The sequence below is a fragment of the Schistocerca cancellata genome, chromosome 4, assembly GCF_023864275.1.
Source record: "Schistocerca cancellata isolate TAMUIC-IGC-003103 chromosome 4, iqSchCanc2.1, whole genome shotgun sequence".
Lineage (NCBI taxonomy): Eukaryota > Metazoa > Arthropoda > Insecta > Orthoptera > Acrididae > Schistocerca > Schistocerca cancellata.
In genome coordinates this window covers 301,558,218-301,576,839 of record NC_064629.1, presented here as the reverse complement: position 1 = coordinate 301,576,839, position 18,622 = coordinate 301,558,218, and the positions used below count along the sequence as shown (strand labels likewise).

At 44.5% G+C, this 18,622-nt stretch overlaps 1 protein-coding gene across 2 annotated transcripts in view; it reads right to left on the bottom strand.

The window, feature by feature from the left end:
- LOC126183295 (GTPase-activating protein and VPS9 domain-containing protein 1) overlaps window positions 1–18,622 on the bottom strand; it is a 303,063-nt gene that overhangs the window by 232,589 nt on the left and 51,852 nt on the right. For both annotated transcript variants that reach the window (XM_049925134.1, XM_049925135.1), the window contains exon 3: window positions 1,863–2,039. In XM_049925134.1, the coding sequence (XP_049781091.1) occupies window positions 1,863–2,039 (177 nt within the window). The remainder of the gene's footprint in view (window positions 1–1,862; window positions 2,040–18,622) is intronic.

Below are 18,622 nucleotides of genomic sequence, written 5' to 3'. Positions count from 1 at the left end.
GCTGGAAGGAGAATTTGTGTGCCTCTGGTTCGGAAGCTTCTTTTCGTACACTTGACCATATCTGCAAGGGATTTTGTGTACTCCTTCTGTGAAAAGTGAGTGGTGAGGGTCCTTTGCAGTATTAAAACATTCACACACCTTTCTTGTCGATTTGAATATTGTACCAATACTGTGTCTTCTTAGCACTCTGCTACTGTGACCTGTGACAGTGTTGACAAGCAAAGCAGTTGTAAATTTCTGTATGAAAAACTTTGCCCTTCAGAAAAATAAAATTGTAGCTTTCAGTAAGTCGACGAGACTTTTCATGTGGTCTCATAGAGAAAGACAGCTCTCACCATTTCTAGGTGATCTTAATTTTAGTGTACAGTTTACAAAGAAAAACGGAAATAAGGTTAGATATAATTTTCGATAAACTAGTACTCAGAAAAACTGGTAGAACTCCACAGCACAAAGTTTAAATGAAGTCAACTCACATGGACAGATACCTTCATGCAAGATCCAGTAACTTTCTCAAGCAGAAAGATGATGATTAGGACATTGGTGAACCAGGCTAAATAAATCTGTGATTCACAATACTCAGAGAAAGAAGTGAATAATCGGAGAATTACTTTTAGGAGAAACGGTAACTCTGATGAAAAAATTAATAACGTACTGCATTCTATAATAGCTGGAACTTTTAACAAAAAACAAACAGCGAAAGGGAAAGTTTTCCTTCCAGTCATAAAAAAGGCCACAGATCATATGGGCAGAGTGCTAAGATAACACTGTATTAACATAGTGCTTAAACTGCCAAGAAAGGTGCTCAGTTATTTGAATACATGCACCAAACTTACCTCAGTGGCAGTATACAAAATCCTTTGCACATACAATCAAGTGCAAATAGGAAAAGTAAGGATCAACATCTAGCTTTAAGAACAGAAGATCAACTGCTACTTGGGCTACATGGATAAATCAGCAGCAGCAGATCATGCAATGAGATGACTGGACCACCAAATTCGGTTCTTCTACACTAAAGTTTTATCGAGATCCAATCAATAGCATGCTAGGATGTACAGTGGGACCATAAGATTCACAAACACAAACAGAAAAAAATATGGATTGAAATTATACAAGTAATTGATCTTAGTGCTCAATAAAACAAATAGCATCAAATCTTTTGCCACACAAACTCTACGATACATGCTGATGTGACGATGTTTGGCAATGGTAGGATTGATCTTTTTGCAGGTAAAAATGAACAATTCAACAGTTTTGGCTAGTGAGCAAGTTTACATTGGAGAACCAACAAACGTAATCTCTGATGATGTTTCCTAAACAGAAAACAGAACAATACACACAAAAATTTGCACCTTCATAAATCCAACATCACCAAATATTTAAGCACCACTGTTGAGAGTCTGCACAGTATAATCAAACACAGAAGTTATCAGTTGTACGTTTTTCCATTCTTTTATGGATGTTTCATTCTGTTTTGTTTCAATTATGTTGAAGGATGATTAATATAGAGTCTGAATTTATTTAGTTACCAAACTGAATAATTTTATCAAGTAATTAAAATTAGGCCTATTCATTGCTATCCAACCAACTATATTATTCAGGTGATCATCATTTGGTAAAAAGTCATGGAAAAAGCTTTCACAAATTTGAAAGCTAAACAGCCTTGAAGTCAGTTAACACCTGTCCACTACTCTACAGTGCAACTAGCTCCCTTCATTAATAATATTAAGACTATTTGAACTTTACTATTTTTGACACAGTTTTATAAGTTATTTCTTCTACACAATATCTGAACGAGTAAGTAACTTTCTTTTGTTGCTCATTAATAGAATTACATAGTAATCACTGAAAAGAATATTGCTCACCTGAAACCCCAGAGCTTTGTAACCATCTATAAATGATGTATGTTCAAATGTGTTTGCCTTTTGACAGCAAACTGCAGGAGTACAGTCTGGTCGTGACACAATAAGCCTGTTCAGGTTATATCTCTGCTGCGCTGTCACCCAGGCCAGCTGGGCCAAACTGGATGTTTCACATGTAACCTGCAATGTGAATCACAATGAGCACATAATAACATAAAATATGAAGAGTAATAACAGAAATGTCAACTAAGAAGTTCACAGCTGTCAAACAGTACAAGAGATTCTTTTGAAGATACCTAACTAATGTAGTTCCACCAAACCAGGAATGAAGGCCATCTTCAAAAGTGTCTATATAAACTCTGGTACTGTAGAGTAAATGGCCATACCACTTTCATTTATGAGAAGGACTTATACCTTAGCATTAAAGATGTGTAAGGTTGGGAAGAAGGAAGATCATGTTGACATCAGTATCACTTAGAGGTGGAGCACGTGCTCATATGAGCAAAGTTGAAGAAACATATTTGTGAAGGAATTGAACCAGCATTTACCTGGAAAGATTTACATAATAAACAGAGGAAAATCTACATTGAGTGTTCCAATGACAAGTTGATATTCAAAAGAACTGGAGAAATATCAATGCAGAAATCACAGCTGCTATGTAAATAACCATGACTGCAAATGCTAACAACACAAGAATGATTTTTACTTTTCTAGTAGAATCCAGCACTGAAATTCAACTGGAAATGATGTATCAAAATAATATATCAAGTATCTGTACCCATTTATTCGATTCATTTACTGCAGGCCAGTGAGAATGCTTAAAAAATCTGAAGAGAAACATCTCATTAAAATTTAAAAGATACAAATATGGATCTTATAAATAAAATCAAAATTGATTTGAGTGATTAAGGAAGCAGCAGCACAAAAACTAAATAATTTAACAAACATTAGTTAATAACATTAAGCATAGTTCCTAGAATGAGATTTTCACTCTGCAGCTTCCAAAGTTCAGGTCTCAGTCCGGCACACTGTTTTGATCTGCCAGGAAGTTTCATATCAGCGCACACTCTGCTGCAGAGAGAAAATCTCATTCGGGAAACATCCTACAGACTGTGGCTAAGCCATGTCTCTGCAATATCCTTTCTTCTGGGAGTGCTAGTTCTGCAAGGTTTGCAGGAGAGCTTCTGTGAAGTTTGGAAGTTAGGAGAGAGGTACTGGCGGAATTAAAGCTGTGAGGATGGGTTGTGAGCCATGCTTTGGAAGCTCAGTTGGTATAGCACTTGCCTGCGAAGACAAAGGTTCCGAGTTCTAGTCTTGGTCTGGCACACAGTTTTGATCTGCCGGGAAGTTTCATTAAGCATAATCTGTATGTTTGGATATTTTTATGGTCAGCCCTGACACAAGTGGGAGACACAAAAAAAAAACAAGTATTTTCCATTTAAAATCATGTAATAATTTTGGCACTCATTAACAACTGACTTTATATATTAAAAAATAAAGAAAATAAAGTAAATTGTGAAACCTGTTTCCAATAAAATTTCCGGGAGAGCAGCTTTAAACACTGAAATGCAGAAAAATGTAGTGAACAGACTAGTCACATTGACAGCAAAACTCATTTCTGACAGTGATACTACAATTGAGCTATGATCCCACAACAAGGTTACTCCAAACTATGGTAGTATGCAACCATCAAATTCGAATTCAAACTGTTTATTACCTCACAAATCATAAAAATATCAACAACATTCTCACCAATCACTGATATTTTTGAGTAAGCAAACCTACTACTAGTATTAGTAGTTGAATACATTATTAAAGAATGAATAATACTAACATCCAAAGTTGGTAGGTTGGTAAGTTAAGAAACTATTTAGCAAGGTCATCAGCTGCTTGTTCAAGAAATAGGCCATCTCAAGTTAATGACATCAGAAAGAAATCCAACTGTATTATGACAGTATGTAGGAATTGTAAAACTGAGGCACTGAAAGCAATGAAAATTAATTGAAACAAAGGTAAAAGTATATGGTTTGGACCAGTATGCAGGTCCAAGAGCAGATTAGGGACCTCCCACCACCACCACCACCACCACCACCCTCCGGGCTCATCTGTGGCGAGAGATACCTCAGCCACATCTGACCCCTCAACCTGATGAATGGCTAAGACAGTAACAGAATAAATAATGCCTTCTAGTATGGAGATTCATAATGGTAGAAGTGAGAAGGCTAAAAACATCAGCTGAACTGGCAGTAGTAAAATAAGGTGAGAGAAATTATCAGTTAGTAGATGGCCTCAGCAAGTGAAGAGGAGGAGGAGGGGGGTGGGGAGGGTGTCTCTCACAACTGTGCCACCCCAAATATGTTACTCAGAGGACCCATAAAAATTTGTTCAGCTGTTCCTTCATCATCAACAGGCATGAAGGATAAGGAATCCGGAAGGTCTTGCCTTCATAGTAGTGCTAACTGCATCTTTTCAAAGCAATTAAGACATAGTAAAAGAGGGATGACAAAAATAGCTGGTATAATAGGTATGGTCGAGGTAGGATCAAGACTGCCCGCCCGCCTGCTAGTCTTCAGGTGATGAATATAGGGCAGCCAACGGAGCCTTTTATAAGAAAGGATGCCCAAGAAATGGGACTGTGCTATAACGTCCATATGCTTGGTACTTACGTAGAGTTCCAAGTCAGGATGAACTGTGGTACAATGACAAAATTTATATGACCTGCATTTTTGTGGGAGAAAATTGGAAACCATGTAAAAAAAGAGTCCATGCACAAGCCTGCTGGATGGCACCTTGGAGCTGGTGTTCAGCGGAGGCTACCGACTGGCAGCTGTACTAAATGCAAAATGTTTTCTACATACAGTGCAGGGCGGCCAAGAGCCCAGTAGAGGTCAGTAGCCCATTGATGGTGATGAAGAAAGAGACACTCAACACAGAGCTCTGTATGATGCTGTTCTCTTGGACCTGTGGGGAGCTCTAACCCAGAACAACCAGTGGGTTAAAAATTGATGAATAAAAACTGGTAGGGGGCCTTGAAAGCCCCAGTCGTGGAAAGTGAGTAAATGTGATGAAGTCAAGCAGTATTGTACATCTTATGCAGCTCAAAAAAGACTGTGACAAGGTGTTGGCGTTTAGAAAAAGCCTGTCGGATTGCTGTTTCCAACCTATGCAGGTAGTTGGTAGTGAACTATCCCTCCTGGAAACCACACTGATAGAGGGACAAAATTCCTTTCGATCTGAGAATCCAACATAATCTGTGGGCAAATATCCTTTACAACAGCTTGCAGAGTACACTGCTCAGGCTAATCAGCTGGTAACTGTCGAGAGACATTGGTTCTTGCCTGGCTTAAGAACTGGGACAACTAAGCTACCTCACCACTACAATGGACAGGCACCTTGGAGCCAAAGATACTTTAAGACCTTGAGGAGATGTTGCCTTTGGGGAAAATTCAGGTGTTGGATCATATAATTGTGAATTGAATCAGGGCCTGGAGCTGTGTCGAGGGACGAGGTAAGAGCCTGAAACAGCTCCCAGCTCCGTCATTATAGAATTCAGCATTCAGCTTGGTCGAGTATTTCAGACCTGTGCTCCATATCAAGGGTGGGAGGGGGCAGGGGTGTCCGAATCACTGTGGGAGACTACACAATTCACCAAAAAATAGAAAAATTACTGTTTGCACAAGAAAATTTTGATCAGATATAGCGCACACCTATTGGCATCAAAATGAGTAGGACAGTACAATGCTAATATGTTTCTGTCACATTCAAACATGTCATCTCACTACTTTAGTGCCCTTCCAAATAAATTTGTTGGTACAACACATATGCCACCTACTGCAAGTTAATTGCACTACACCTATAACCTTTGCACAAGTGAAAGCAATAAGTTGACAAACTTTTATTGCAATCACATGAACTATACGACAGTGCATAAAACACAAACAAACAAACATTGATTTTTATATATTAGATGGAATTTGATTCATGCTGATGGCAAACTTCTGTTCTTGGGACTTATTGATCATCAAAATGAACCAGCATGAGGAAGGCATACAATGTAACCAGAATTGGTCTCGGCATACCTTCCTTACAATGACCATGCCCCTCCACCCCAGAAAGTGGGAGACTGCTACATGGCTGCTTGCTGCTGAATGAGTAACTGCTGGTTGGTTGTGATGCCAATGTACACAACCTAGTGTTGGGAAGCAATGACACCAATAACAGGAGTGAGTACCTACTTCAATATCTATTGAAGAGCAACCTAGATCTCTTTAATAGTGGTAGGGAACCTACCTTAAGGAAATGAGAAGAAGGGAAGAAGTAACTGACATATCTTAATGGGCAGTTACATGAAAGGCATTTGGCAATGGAACCATTCTTCTTTGACCAAATGTATAATAAGTTTGAGATGGAAATAGATGTTAAACAGATTATTCCCCCACTTACCTGAAGTTAAAATTTGGATAAGAAATCCAATACACTTAGAGGAAATAACTGATGAAGTTGTGTCCACCACCAAGACCTTGCACATAGAAAATTCTCCAAACACCAGGAAGTGCATAAACAGCGATGTACCCTGGTGGAACAACAGCCTTGAATTGCAAGGAAAGCAGGTAAGAAGACTGTTTATGACTGCAAGAAGGAACGGACACAGTTGCTAAATACAATCTTGGTATTAGGCATGCAAAGCAATCCTGCTGGAAGATATCCTGTGGTGCATGAGGTGCTGGATGTACTACTCAAGACTCACTTCCCCCAATGCACTCTCGCAGATGATTCAGACCAAGATTCTGCACCTGTAAGTTTGGTTGGTTGATTTGGGGGAGGGAACCAAACAGCAAGGTCATTGGTCCCATTGGATTAGGGAAGGATGGGGAAGGAAGTTGGCCATGATCTTTCAAAGGAAAAAAACCTAAATCAGGGTGGCCAGGTGCAGGTTTGAACTGTCATCCTCCTGAACACAAGTCTCATGTGCTAACCACTGTGCCACCTCACTCTGTCTGCACATGGGAGGTACTGGTTTACAGGTAAATAATAGGAGAACTGGGACTCTGCCAAAGAATGTGTTGATTTCATTAAAATCCAGTGGGCAGTGGAAAGTTTCAACTCTTCAAGTCCTCAGATCCAGATGGAATTTTCCTGGCTTTGCTGCAACTAGCAGCTTCCTAGTGGCAACTGACCCTTAACATAGACAAATGTAATGTATTGCGAATACATAGAAAGAAGGATCCTTTATTGTATGATTATATGATAGCAGAACAAACACTGGTAGCAGTTACTTCTGTAAAATATCTGGGAGTATGCGTACGGAACGATTTGAAGTGGAATGATCATATAAAATTAATTGTTGGTAAGGCAGGTACCAGGTTGAGATTCATTGGGAGAGTCCTTAGAAAATGTAGTCCATCAACAAAAGAGGTGGCTTACAAAACACTCGTTCGACCTATACTTGAGTATTGCGCATCAGTGTGGGATCTGTACCAGATCGGGTTGACGGAGGCGATAGAGAAGATCCAAAGAAGAGCGGCGCGTTTCGTCACAGGGTTATTTGGTAACCGTGATAGCGTTACGGAGATGTTTAGCAAACTCAAGTGGCAGACTCTGCAAGAGAGGCGCTCTGCATCGCGGTGTAGCTTGCTTGCCAGGTTTCGAGAGGGTGCGTTTCTGGATGAGGTATCGAATATATTGCTTCCCCCTACTTATACCTCCCGAGGAGATCACGAATGTAAAATTAGAGAGATTAGAGCGCGCACGGAGGCTTTCAGACAGTCGTTCTTCCCGCGAACCATACGCGACTGGAACAGGAAAGGGAGGTAATGACAATGGCACGTAAAGTGCCCTCCGCCACACACCGTTGGGTGGCTTGCGGAGTATAAATGTAGATGTAGATGTAGAAAGATTAATCTGACTACTACGTAGACTGTTAAGAGCCAGTCTAGCTGAAGGACTCATTCCTAATGCTTGGAAGAAAGTGAAAGTTGTTTTCATTCTGAAGCCAGGGAGAATAATTGATCATACTGAAACTACGAGCATGAGAGCCATCAGTCTGTCCTCCATTCTTCTAAAGACATTAGGAAAACTGGTTAATGTGCACGTTAGGGTAAGGAGGTTAACTAAGGTTCCTCTACGTGAAAATCAACATACTGTAACAGGATAGACCATAGTAGTGCTCAGAGCCAAAGACAGAGTGCCAGGAGCTGGGCATTGACCATTGTTGGACAATATCCTGCCAGTTCAGCAACAGCAAGCTGTTTCAGCACCACCTCTTCCTAGTGTCAACAACCTGAGATTGGACCAGCCTTCAGGAACATCTGCAGTTTCAGTGTCTACTGCATGACAACAGCTGGACCTCTGTCAGTGGGTCTGCTCGAGATATTTCTGCACAGCACAGAAATGCAGCCATTTCCACAGAGTCATCATGGGGTGACTGCATTTAATCCCCCCCGACTCCAGCCTTTCATGTGGTCTTCAAGCTGGCCAACGTAGCTGCATCCAGCCCGTGTCAGTCACAGCCTACGAACCACATCATAACTACGTCGTAGCTGCCAATGCCACTGGCACCAGGTTTTGAATCAACACTGGGTAGTTAACCATCCCCACTCTTGGCAGCTCTGCACTCTTCCGCATCCACAAGACTCTGTAGCCTCGATCCTGTTGTCATTTCATGGGTGAGGAATGACAAGCTGCCACCCAGCTCCATACTGGCATAATCCATTAGCTGTCCACTGCTGCTCTCCAGCCACCACCATTGAACTACAGTTAAGACTGTGAGTATTGCTGTGACTTGCTGCAAGTTGGAAGACTGGCTGGCTCACATCCACATCAGAGGCACAACTCAGCACAAGCATGTAAGCTATACCAAGTCAGCGTGCCACTTCCTGAGCAGCACATGTATTCCACAGGCTGTTTGCTTCACCTGTCTCACCTGTTGCTACGAGTGGAAATACTAAGAATCAATGCCACACTGCTTCAGAGGTAAGGGCACATCTGAATGATTGTTCAAGTTTATTGGATTAATAGAGAATTGTTTAGGTACACTAATTTTTTTTTTGTCTGCAGCTTTCCACAACATCAATCCTGTCTCCAAAGTCATCTTAAGAATCCAGCATGCTCCCATATAGAAGAGCATGCCAATGAGACCACTATGTGTAGACAGATCAAGACCACACCGAGTAGACAAAGGGTTGTAGCCACAAAGATTGATGGTGATCAACACCACTAGACGCTACAAGGACACCTGCCAGAACCTTAAGCCCTTCAATGAAATTCTACCTGTAGAAGGAGTAGTGAAGTATCTACATATAACCCTGGATGAGAAACTAAAATGGACCCCTCACATAGAGAATATATGTTCAGAAGCAAAAGATGTTCTTATGTGCACTAGGAGGGCCTGTAGAAAACACTGGGTCTTAGTTCCAAGAGCATGCACCGAACACAACCTATGATAACTTATGGGGCTACAGTAGAACAGAAGGTGGCTGCTAAGAAGCTCGAGCATGTGCAGAGCCCAATAGAATTTGCAGCACACCCACTGCCGGGTTGGAGATCATGCTGTAGGCAGCAGCAAGGGCAAACAGATTAAAAACTGGAAATTTTTAAGATATTCAGAGTCCCACACTAATATAATGAATGTGGTAAATATACACCACCCAGTCACATTAATGTGACCATCACTTGTGTTCAACATCAATGCACAATAACAACTCACAGATGGCTGTTGGCAGCAGTAGCAATGGAGAGTATACAAGTCATCGTCGTAATGTGGAAATGGAGCAATTTATCTGATGTCCAAAGGGGTATCATCATTGGCTTTCAGGCCAAGGATGGAAGTATTTACAAAACAGCTAAGTCCGTAAACCATTCGTGTGCAGCTGTGATTGAAGTACACCATGCATGGCAAAATGGCACTATCCAAAACAGGCATCAAGGCAACAGTAGAGTACCACTGGAATTTGAATGCTAATACCACAACTGGACATCCACTGAGTGGTGAGAGGTGGCCTTTTTAGATGAATCACGTTTTATGCTCCATCAGACAGATGGCCGTTGGCGCGTACAGCCCTGCAACAATCGTTCAAAGGTTCAGAAAGGAAGAGGGTGTGTTATGGTCTGGTGAATGTTTCTATGGCATTCCTTGAATGACCTCATCTCTCTCGGATGCACAGTGGATCAACGTAAGCATGCATCTATCCCTGGGTACCATGTTCACCCCTAAATACTTTGTTTTTCCTTGGCTGATGGCATCTACCAGCAGGACAATGCAGTGTGTCACCCAGCTCGCAGTGTAAGTAAGTGGTTCAAAGAGCACCTGAATGTGTGTACCAAATTTCCATGACCACTAAACTCCCTGGATTTAAACAAAACTGAGAATCTGTGGGACCACCTCAATCGGGCTGTTTGCGCAATGGATCCTCAACTGAGACACATAGCACAGCTGGCCACGGCACTTAAGTTGGCATGACTCTACATTCCCACTAGTACCTTCCAGAACAGCTTTGACTCTCTTCCTGCATGTCTCACAGTGGTCCGCACTGTAAAGGGTGCTTATCCAGGTTTTTGACAGGTGGTCATATTAATGTCACTGGGCAGTGTAGAAATGATGGGGGAAATGCCAGCTGACTATGTAACTACTTTCAGCTGCTTCAATAAATATTTTTATGTAACAACAGGAAGTAGGGAAAAGTAGAAGAAACAACCACAATACTGTTCTGGACACAGTGTCTATTTACTGATGGGTCGAAAATAGATGATCTGCAATTGCCACACTCAAGTGCAATTTAGGATACCATGATTTATTTTTATTTACTATGTATATGCCACACTCAAGTGCAATTTAATTATATATAACAACTGCAGGGTGCCACAAAGATCCACAGCATTCTACAGCCATTCAGGCAACCAAGCAGCTCCGAAATCTGTATCAGCCACTTCAAGGAGTTCTATGATCACTGCCATGAGACCCTTGTGAGAGTAAATCAAAAGGGTAAACCTGTTATGGGCCTTAGCCACTCAGGTATTAGTGGTACTGAGTAAGCTGATAGGTTAGCAGGGGCAGGGGCCACAATTCCACCTGTTGGATCGCAACCTATCATATCATTAAGATGATGGTAAAAATCTGAACTACATTAACTGGATCAGGAGACGGCATGTAGAACATTGGACTAAAACCTGAAAACATAAAAATGGCAAGGTAATGATGCCGAAACCACGTTTAAAAAGAAGTAATGTAATCCTGGGTTTAAATAAGAGGCCAATGTATTATTGTCATTTAAATTGCTTCTACTGTCAGTGCTGTAACAACTGTAAATTGCAGCAAATGATAACAAATGCTATAACAGCAATGGCTCTGTTTAGAAATGAGTTAACAGTTCATAATTGGTTCATGTGTACAATACAATGCTAATTTTAAGTTAATAGTGAGTTATGATGTACAGACCAAATAAAACTGTGCAGTAGGAAGAGAATTTGGTGTCACAGAAGCAAATGTTCATATGTGGCATCAGATAAATAGGTTGGTTGGTTTTGGGGTTTGATGGGGGCTAAACATCGAGGACATCAGTCCCCTGTTCCAAACAGACATATTTGTAAAAGGCTTATACAGTAAAAGCGTAACCTCTGCACCCAGAGGGAGGGAACACCAAGGGGTACAGAGCTAAAATGAACACCGCAGTAACACAAAATAGAGGACACTTAAAAGGAGCAGAGCAAATAGTTGACTAGAGTAAAACAGACTACAGTGGTTGATGGATCAGGTAAAAGGTCAACCACTCAACTACAAATGAAGAACCTCCAGCTGGAAAGCATTGATAGAGGTACCAACACAACTTGTTACCATAAAAGACACTATTTTGGTATCCACGTCACAATTAAAAGTCGCTGGAGTGGGTGTAGCCTGAGAAATCATGCGAGGAAGCCCACACTAAAGCTAGTGATAAAACCCAGCTGCACGGATAAAACGTAAAACTGAGTCAGCTATAAAGGCATCGTCACCTAGAATTAAAGGAAGTGCAGCTGGTAAATTAAAGGACTGCTGCAAAGGGGGTTAAAGGGGGCAGTCCATCAGAAGACGGACCACTGTCAGCCCTGCATCACAGCGACACTTGGGCGGATTCTCATGACGAAGCAGATAGCTGTGGATCAACAGCGTATGTGCAATTCGGAGACGGCAGAGAACAACTGAGTCCCTACGCGTGCCCCTCAAGGATAAGTTCCATACGGCCGTGGATGACTTGACCATGCAGAGCTTATCTGGCGTGTTCAAGACAGACCATTCAGAGCTCCAGACATCTCGGACCTTGTGATGTAGGGCTGACCGGAGGTCTCTTTCCACAAGACCAAGCTGCAGGGATGGCGAAGTGGTGGTCTGCTTGGCCAACCGACCGACACGTTCGTTTCCTGGAATGCCGATGTGGCCCGGGGTCCACACAAACGTCGCTGAACGACCACACTCGGTGAGAACAAAAACAGCATCTTGAATACCGCGCACCAAAGGATCCCGAGAAAAACACTGGTTGAGTGCTTGCAATCCACTCAGGGAGCCACTGCATATGACAAGTGACTCCCCAGGGCAGGAGGAAAGGTGAGCGAGTGCACGATAAAGAGCAACCAGTTCCGCAGTGAAAATACTGCTCCCACAAGGCAGGGAATGCTGCTCAACATAATTGCTGTGGATGAAAGCAAACCCAGCGCATCCATCGACCACAAAACCATTGGTGTAGACTACATCTGCATTGCGAAACGAGGCAAGAAGAGCCAGGAATTGTTGACAATGACTGGCAGGTGGAACGGATGACTTGGAGTCGCAGGACAAATCCAAGCAAAGCCGCAAGCGAGGGAGGGACTAAGGAGGGGTAGAAAAAGAGGGCCGGAAGGATGGAGGAAGGGGAAAGGACTCAAGTGATGAGAGAAGTGAACGAACGCGGACCGCGATCGGGAGACCCGACCTAGGCTGCCATCGTAGGGAGGGGAGTGCAGAAGATGGAAAAAGGAGCCTGCGGTTTGGGTGGTCAGGCAAGGCATGGACGCGGGCGATGTATGACGCAAGCAACTGTTATCGGTGGAATCGTAGGGGAGGGGCTCCAGCTTCTACAAGAAGGCTAATCACCGGATTAGTGTGGAAGGCACCTGTCGCCAGTCTGACGCCACAATGGAGAATCGGGTCGAGGATCTGCAACGTTGAAGGTGCTGCTGAGTCGTACACCACACTCCCGTAGTCCAGACGGGACTGGACTAAGGCCTAATAGAGCTGTAGGAGGGTTGTTCGTGCAGCCCCCAAATGGTGTGGCTGAGGCAGCGAAGGATGTTGAGGTACTGCCAGCACCGTTGTTTAAGCTCGCGAAGATGAGGTGTCCAAGTGAGCTGAGCATCAAACAGCATGCCAAGGAAGTGATGCGTCTCCTCAATACGAAGGAGTTCATTGGCAAAGTAGAGTTCTGGATGGAGGTGGGCCATTCGACGACTACAGAAATGCATCACTCGGGTCTTAGAGGCTGAGAACTGAAAACCATGGGTGGATGCCCAAAAATGTGCCTTACGGATAGCTCCCTGCAGCTGCCTTTCAGCGACACTGGTGCTTGGAGAACTGTAATAAAGACAAAAGTCATCGACATATAGAAAGGAACAGATCGATGAGCCCACCACAGCCACAAGACCATTAATCAACACCAAAAAGAGGGTAACACCGAGAAACAAGCCCTGCGGGACACCGTTCTCCCGAATATGAGCAGAGCTAAAATAAATGCCAACTAACCCGAAAGGAGGGATTTGAGAGAAAATTCCATACAAAAATCGGAAGTGGACCCTGTAAGCCCCATTCGTGCAGCGTAGCGAGGATATGATGGTGCCAAGTGGTATCGCACGCCTTCAGAAGATCAAAGAAAACAGCAACTAGATGTTCTCACCGAGTAAAAGCTGTACGAATAGCCGACTCTAGCGAGACTAAATTGTCAATTGATGAGCGGCCCTGACGGAAGCCCCCTCCCCTGTTGCTGGGCTAGGAGGCCCCGAGCTTCGAGGATCCACATGAGCCGCTGACTCACCATCCGTTCCACCAGTTTGCACATAACGTTGGTAAGGCTGATAGGGCGATAGCTATCAACCACCAGCAGATCTGCGCCAGGTTTCAGCACCGGGATGGTAATGCTATCCTGCCAACGAGTTGGGAAAATGCCCTCCATCCACATGCGGTTAAACAGGGCAAGTAATTCACCCTGACAGTGCGCCAAGAGATGGTGAAAAAACTGGTTGTAAATTCGGTCTGGACCTGGAGAGGTATCGGGGCAAGCTGTAAGGGCACTTTGGAACTCCCATTCACTACACGTGGCGTTGTATCATTCCAAACGGTGCGTGTGAAACGACAACTGCGTACGCTCAGCCTACTCTTTAATGGCACAGAATTCTGCACTGTAGCCTGCTGTCACGGCAATACGAGCGAAGTACTCTGCCACATGTTCGGTGATGGCAATTGGGTCAGTACAAAGTGTACCCCAAAGAGAAAGGCAAGGGACAGACGCATGAGGGCGAAAGCCAAAAATGCGCCGAACCCGCGACCACACCTGAGATGGGGAGGTGCAAGAACCTATGGTGGCAACATAACGTTCCCAGCAGTCCTGTTTGCTCTGCCGGATTAACCGCCGAGCCTGGGCCCGCAGCCTTTAAAGGAAACCAGATTCTCTAGGGAAGGATGACGCCAGTGTCGTTGCAGGGCTCGCTGGCGGTCCCGGATAGCTTCTGCAATCTTTGGTGATGTCATGTGACTAGGGCCTCCCGTCGGGTAGGCCGTTCGCCTGGTGCAAGTCTTTCATGCAATCTCTGGTGTCCACCAAGGGACTGACTTACGTTTTAGGGTACTTGAAGAGCAGGGGACAGTTGCCTCGGCAGCAGAAACAATGGCCATAGTGACCTCGTCCACTGCCAAATCAATGTCACCAGGAAGCGGGGTAATGGCCATAGTAGCTGAGGTGTAGGCTGCCCAATCAGCTCCACGAAGAGACCATCGTGGCAGCTGGTCAGGGGGTTGGGACTGAAGAAGAGAAACCAGGATAGGAAAGTGGTCACTACCACAGAGGTCGTCGTGGACCCTCCAACTGAGGTATGGAAGAAGACCTGGGTTACTAAGAGAGAGGTCAATGGCTGAGTATGTGCCATGAGTCAAGCTAAAATATGTGGTAGTACCAGTGTTAAGGAGGTAAATGTCCTGCTGTGCCAAGAGAGCCTCAACGTTCCTACCCTGGCCCGAGATCTGCGCCTCACCCCATAAAGGGTGGTGGGCATTAAAGTCCCCCAAAAGGACGAATGGCAGGGGGAGCTGGGCGAACAAGGCAGCTAGGTCAGCAAGAGGGAAAACCTCATCCGGAGGAAGGTAGAGGGAACAGATGGTAAGCTCCATTCCTGCCCGGATTCTAACAGCCACAGCCTCGAGAGCCGTGTGAAGTGGCACTGGGGCACTAGGAACAGTTGCAAGAACATAAACACAAACACGGCCAGACACCCTATCGTATTCTACACGGTTCTTCTAGTAACCCCAGTAGCCACAGAGGGATAGGGTCTGCTGAACAGGAAACCAGGTTTTCTGTAGGGCCAGACAAGTGGTAGGGAAGCGGCACAAAAGCTGTTTCAACTCGGCAAGGTGGTGGAAAAAACCACGGCAATTCCATTGAAGATAATGGTATCCGACTGTGAATACATGAAAGAACCGGGGAAGGGGGGGGGGGGTATAGGTTATGCCTTAGAAGCGTTCGCCATCATCGATTGCAAAGTAGCCTGATCAGCTTCCATAGGAGCTGCAGGTCGAACAATATCTAGCTCCTGAGTGGACGCTAGATGCTCCATATCATCTTCAGGTGCAGTGGTGAACTCCTTTTCCGTCTCTATGTCCTTCTCCTTTTGCTTTTTCTTCTTTTTGACAGGGTCCCGTTTGTCCTTCGGTTTATCACGCTGGCTGGGCTTTCCTGACCCAGACTCATGGACCGAGGAAGACCTGGAAGCCCTAGGGCCCTCAGGTGGTGGCTTTTTCAGCCACTGGCTGACATCTGGAGAGGCAGTAACCGTGGAAAGGAGGGCACCAAGCGATCCCTTCTGCTCGAGGGGAGCTGGAGGAGGCGGGCACTTCTCTGGCTCAGAGGTGGGGACTAAAGTCACCAAAGAAGGAGGGGTTGTTACTCCCGATGTTAATAACAGGGGAGCAACAGAAGAGGCAACTACCTGGGGGGCAGGAATAGACGGCCGGGCTGGAGGGACCACAAAAAGCGGCTGAGCCTGGGGGCTCGTTGCCAGGGATGGCAACATTGAAGCTGCTGCAGCAAATGTCGATGAAATACGCACAGGGTGAAGTCGGTCGTACTTGCGTTTAGCCTCTGTGTAAGTGAGCCTGTCCAAGGTCTTGTACTCCATAATCTTCCATTCTTTTTGATAAACCACGCAGTCCGACGAGCAAGATGAAAAGGTGAATGTTTCTGTCCGCAGTTGACACCAACGGGTGAACATGGGACGTTGGGGTGGGAGGCACGGCCACAATCCCGACAGGTAGGTTGCGTCACAACTCGATGACATAAGCCCAAGCCTCCAGCACTTAAAGTAGTGCATGGGAGGAGGGACGTAAGACTTAACATCACATCGATATATCATCACCTTGACCTTCTTGGGCAGGGTGTCTCGCTCAAAAGCCAAAATGAAGGCGCCGGTGGCGCTCCTACTATCTTTAGGTCTCCTGAAGACACATCGTATAAAGTGGACACAACGGCGTTTCAGATTTGGACAGAGCTCGTCGTCAGACTGCAACAACAGGTCACGATGAAAAATAAGTCCCTGAACCATATTGAGGCTCTTATGAGGCGTAATGGAGACTGCAACATCACCGAGCTTGTCACAAGCAAGCAATGCCCGTGACTGTGCTGGGATGCTGTCTGTATGACTGCTCCAGACCTCATTTTAGACATGCCCTCAACTTCTCCAAACTTGTCCTCTAAATTTTCCACAAAAAACTGAGGCTTTGTGGTCAGAAATGAGTCCCCATCTGTTTGACTGCAAACCAGAAATCGAGGAGAATACGTCTCACCAGGTAATTTAGACTGCCGTTCCTCCCCTGGTGTGGGCAGGGAAGGGAACGATTGGGAGTCATACCGTAAAGCATTGAACTTTCCTTTCTTAGAGACTCGTGCTTGCGCACTATTCGTATTTCTTTTCATGGTGGTACCACGAGCAGCTAGGGAAACGAATGTCCACCCAGACAGAGCCCCATTTGCCTGGGTAAGCCTAATACAACCAGGGGGGGGGGGGGGGGGGGGGGGCAGGTTCCCCAGAGGTCGCCCGCTAGCAACTGTTCTACCTCAACAGCCTTGCGTCTCCTCGGCCCACAGCACACCTTGAGACTGAGGTTTCTTTTATAGAGGTTTATACCATCCTCGCGACCCAGGCAGTTAAGCCAAGATCCCCGGGTTCTGTACTGTACAACGTTCCACTGTCGTGCCTTACAGTGGTCGTTTAAGCACGCTCAGAGCTTACGGTACTGAGGACTGGTGGCGCTTTCCAGTCCCCAGCTCACGGACCCCGGGGTCGCCAAGCCCGTATCCAGCAACTAAATGCTGAGCCCCCTGCGGGTGTCAGATAAATAAAAGAATTCCATTTCTACATTCCAAACTTATGGGGACCAAAGCAGGGAAGTTTTCACCAATTGTAGCAGGAGGTTGTTCAGTATGTGCAAGAAAAATGTAATGAAGGCTTCCCAGTTACGAAAGAAATTATCCGAATGAGGGCACTGGAGATAATGAAGAATTCCAACAACACACATCACTGAATTCAAAGCATGTACTGGCTGGTGGGGTGTGGATGACAAAGAGGGAGGGGCTAATGTTATGATGCAAAAGAACGCTAGCTCAGTGACTGCCCATGGCATTTGAAGAGAAACTACTTGTGTATCAGCCTCACATAATTAATTAATGGAAATGGCATTAATATTTGCTAGGCCATAAGGGCAACACCAATCAGATGCCTGTATATTTTTATATGCCATCAAATACATTAAATGTGTTCCTATAAGAAGTTCTGGCAATGAAAGGACCAGAATAACAGGAATGGTGGGTGCACTAGAAGATGGAAGGGAGATCCTCCCATACATGATACTTCACAGGAAAATGATACTGAAACAAAAACTGCCTATAGATGCTAAGAAAAGGAATGAATGACAATGTTGTTTGGAACAGAACACAATGTATTTTGCGTAAAGGACCGAAAATGTTGTTGCTGGATTCTTTCAGGGGACACCTCAGCCAGAAAATTAACGATCTGATAGCAAAGATCCGTACAAATCCGGTAATAATTCCTGGTGGCATGACCTCACAACTTCAAGTATTAGATGTTGTGAATAGACCATTTAAGGCTCCCCTGTAACAGCTTTACAGTGAGTGGCTTCTTCAAGGACACCATGCCCTCATTCCAGGGGTGAAGTTAAAGACACTCTCAATATCCATGCGTTGTAGGAATTATCATTAGGCTTCAATCAATGTAAATCTGGACTGTGGAGAATATGTTAAACCTGTATAGCCCTTTCCTGGTAAAGAAAGGGTAAGCAATGTGGATCACATTGTTACTAAAAACACTTTCGGGGATGCACCAAGTTGCCATTGCCTTTATCAAACATAGTGAACATGTTCTGGGCCCATCGTCTGTAGTGATTATTGCATTTATTTCAGTTTTTTTAATGTTTCTTCTTAGGTACTGCTGCTCTCCTTAGATTTCATACCACATAACAAATTTTACCAAACCATTGT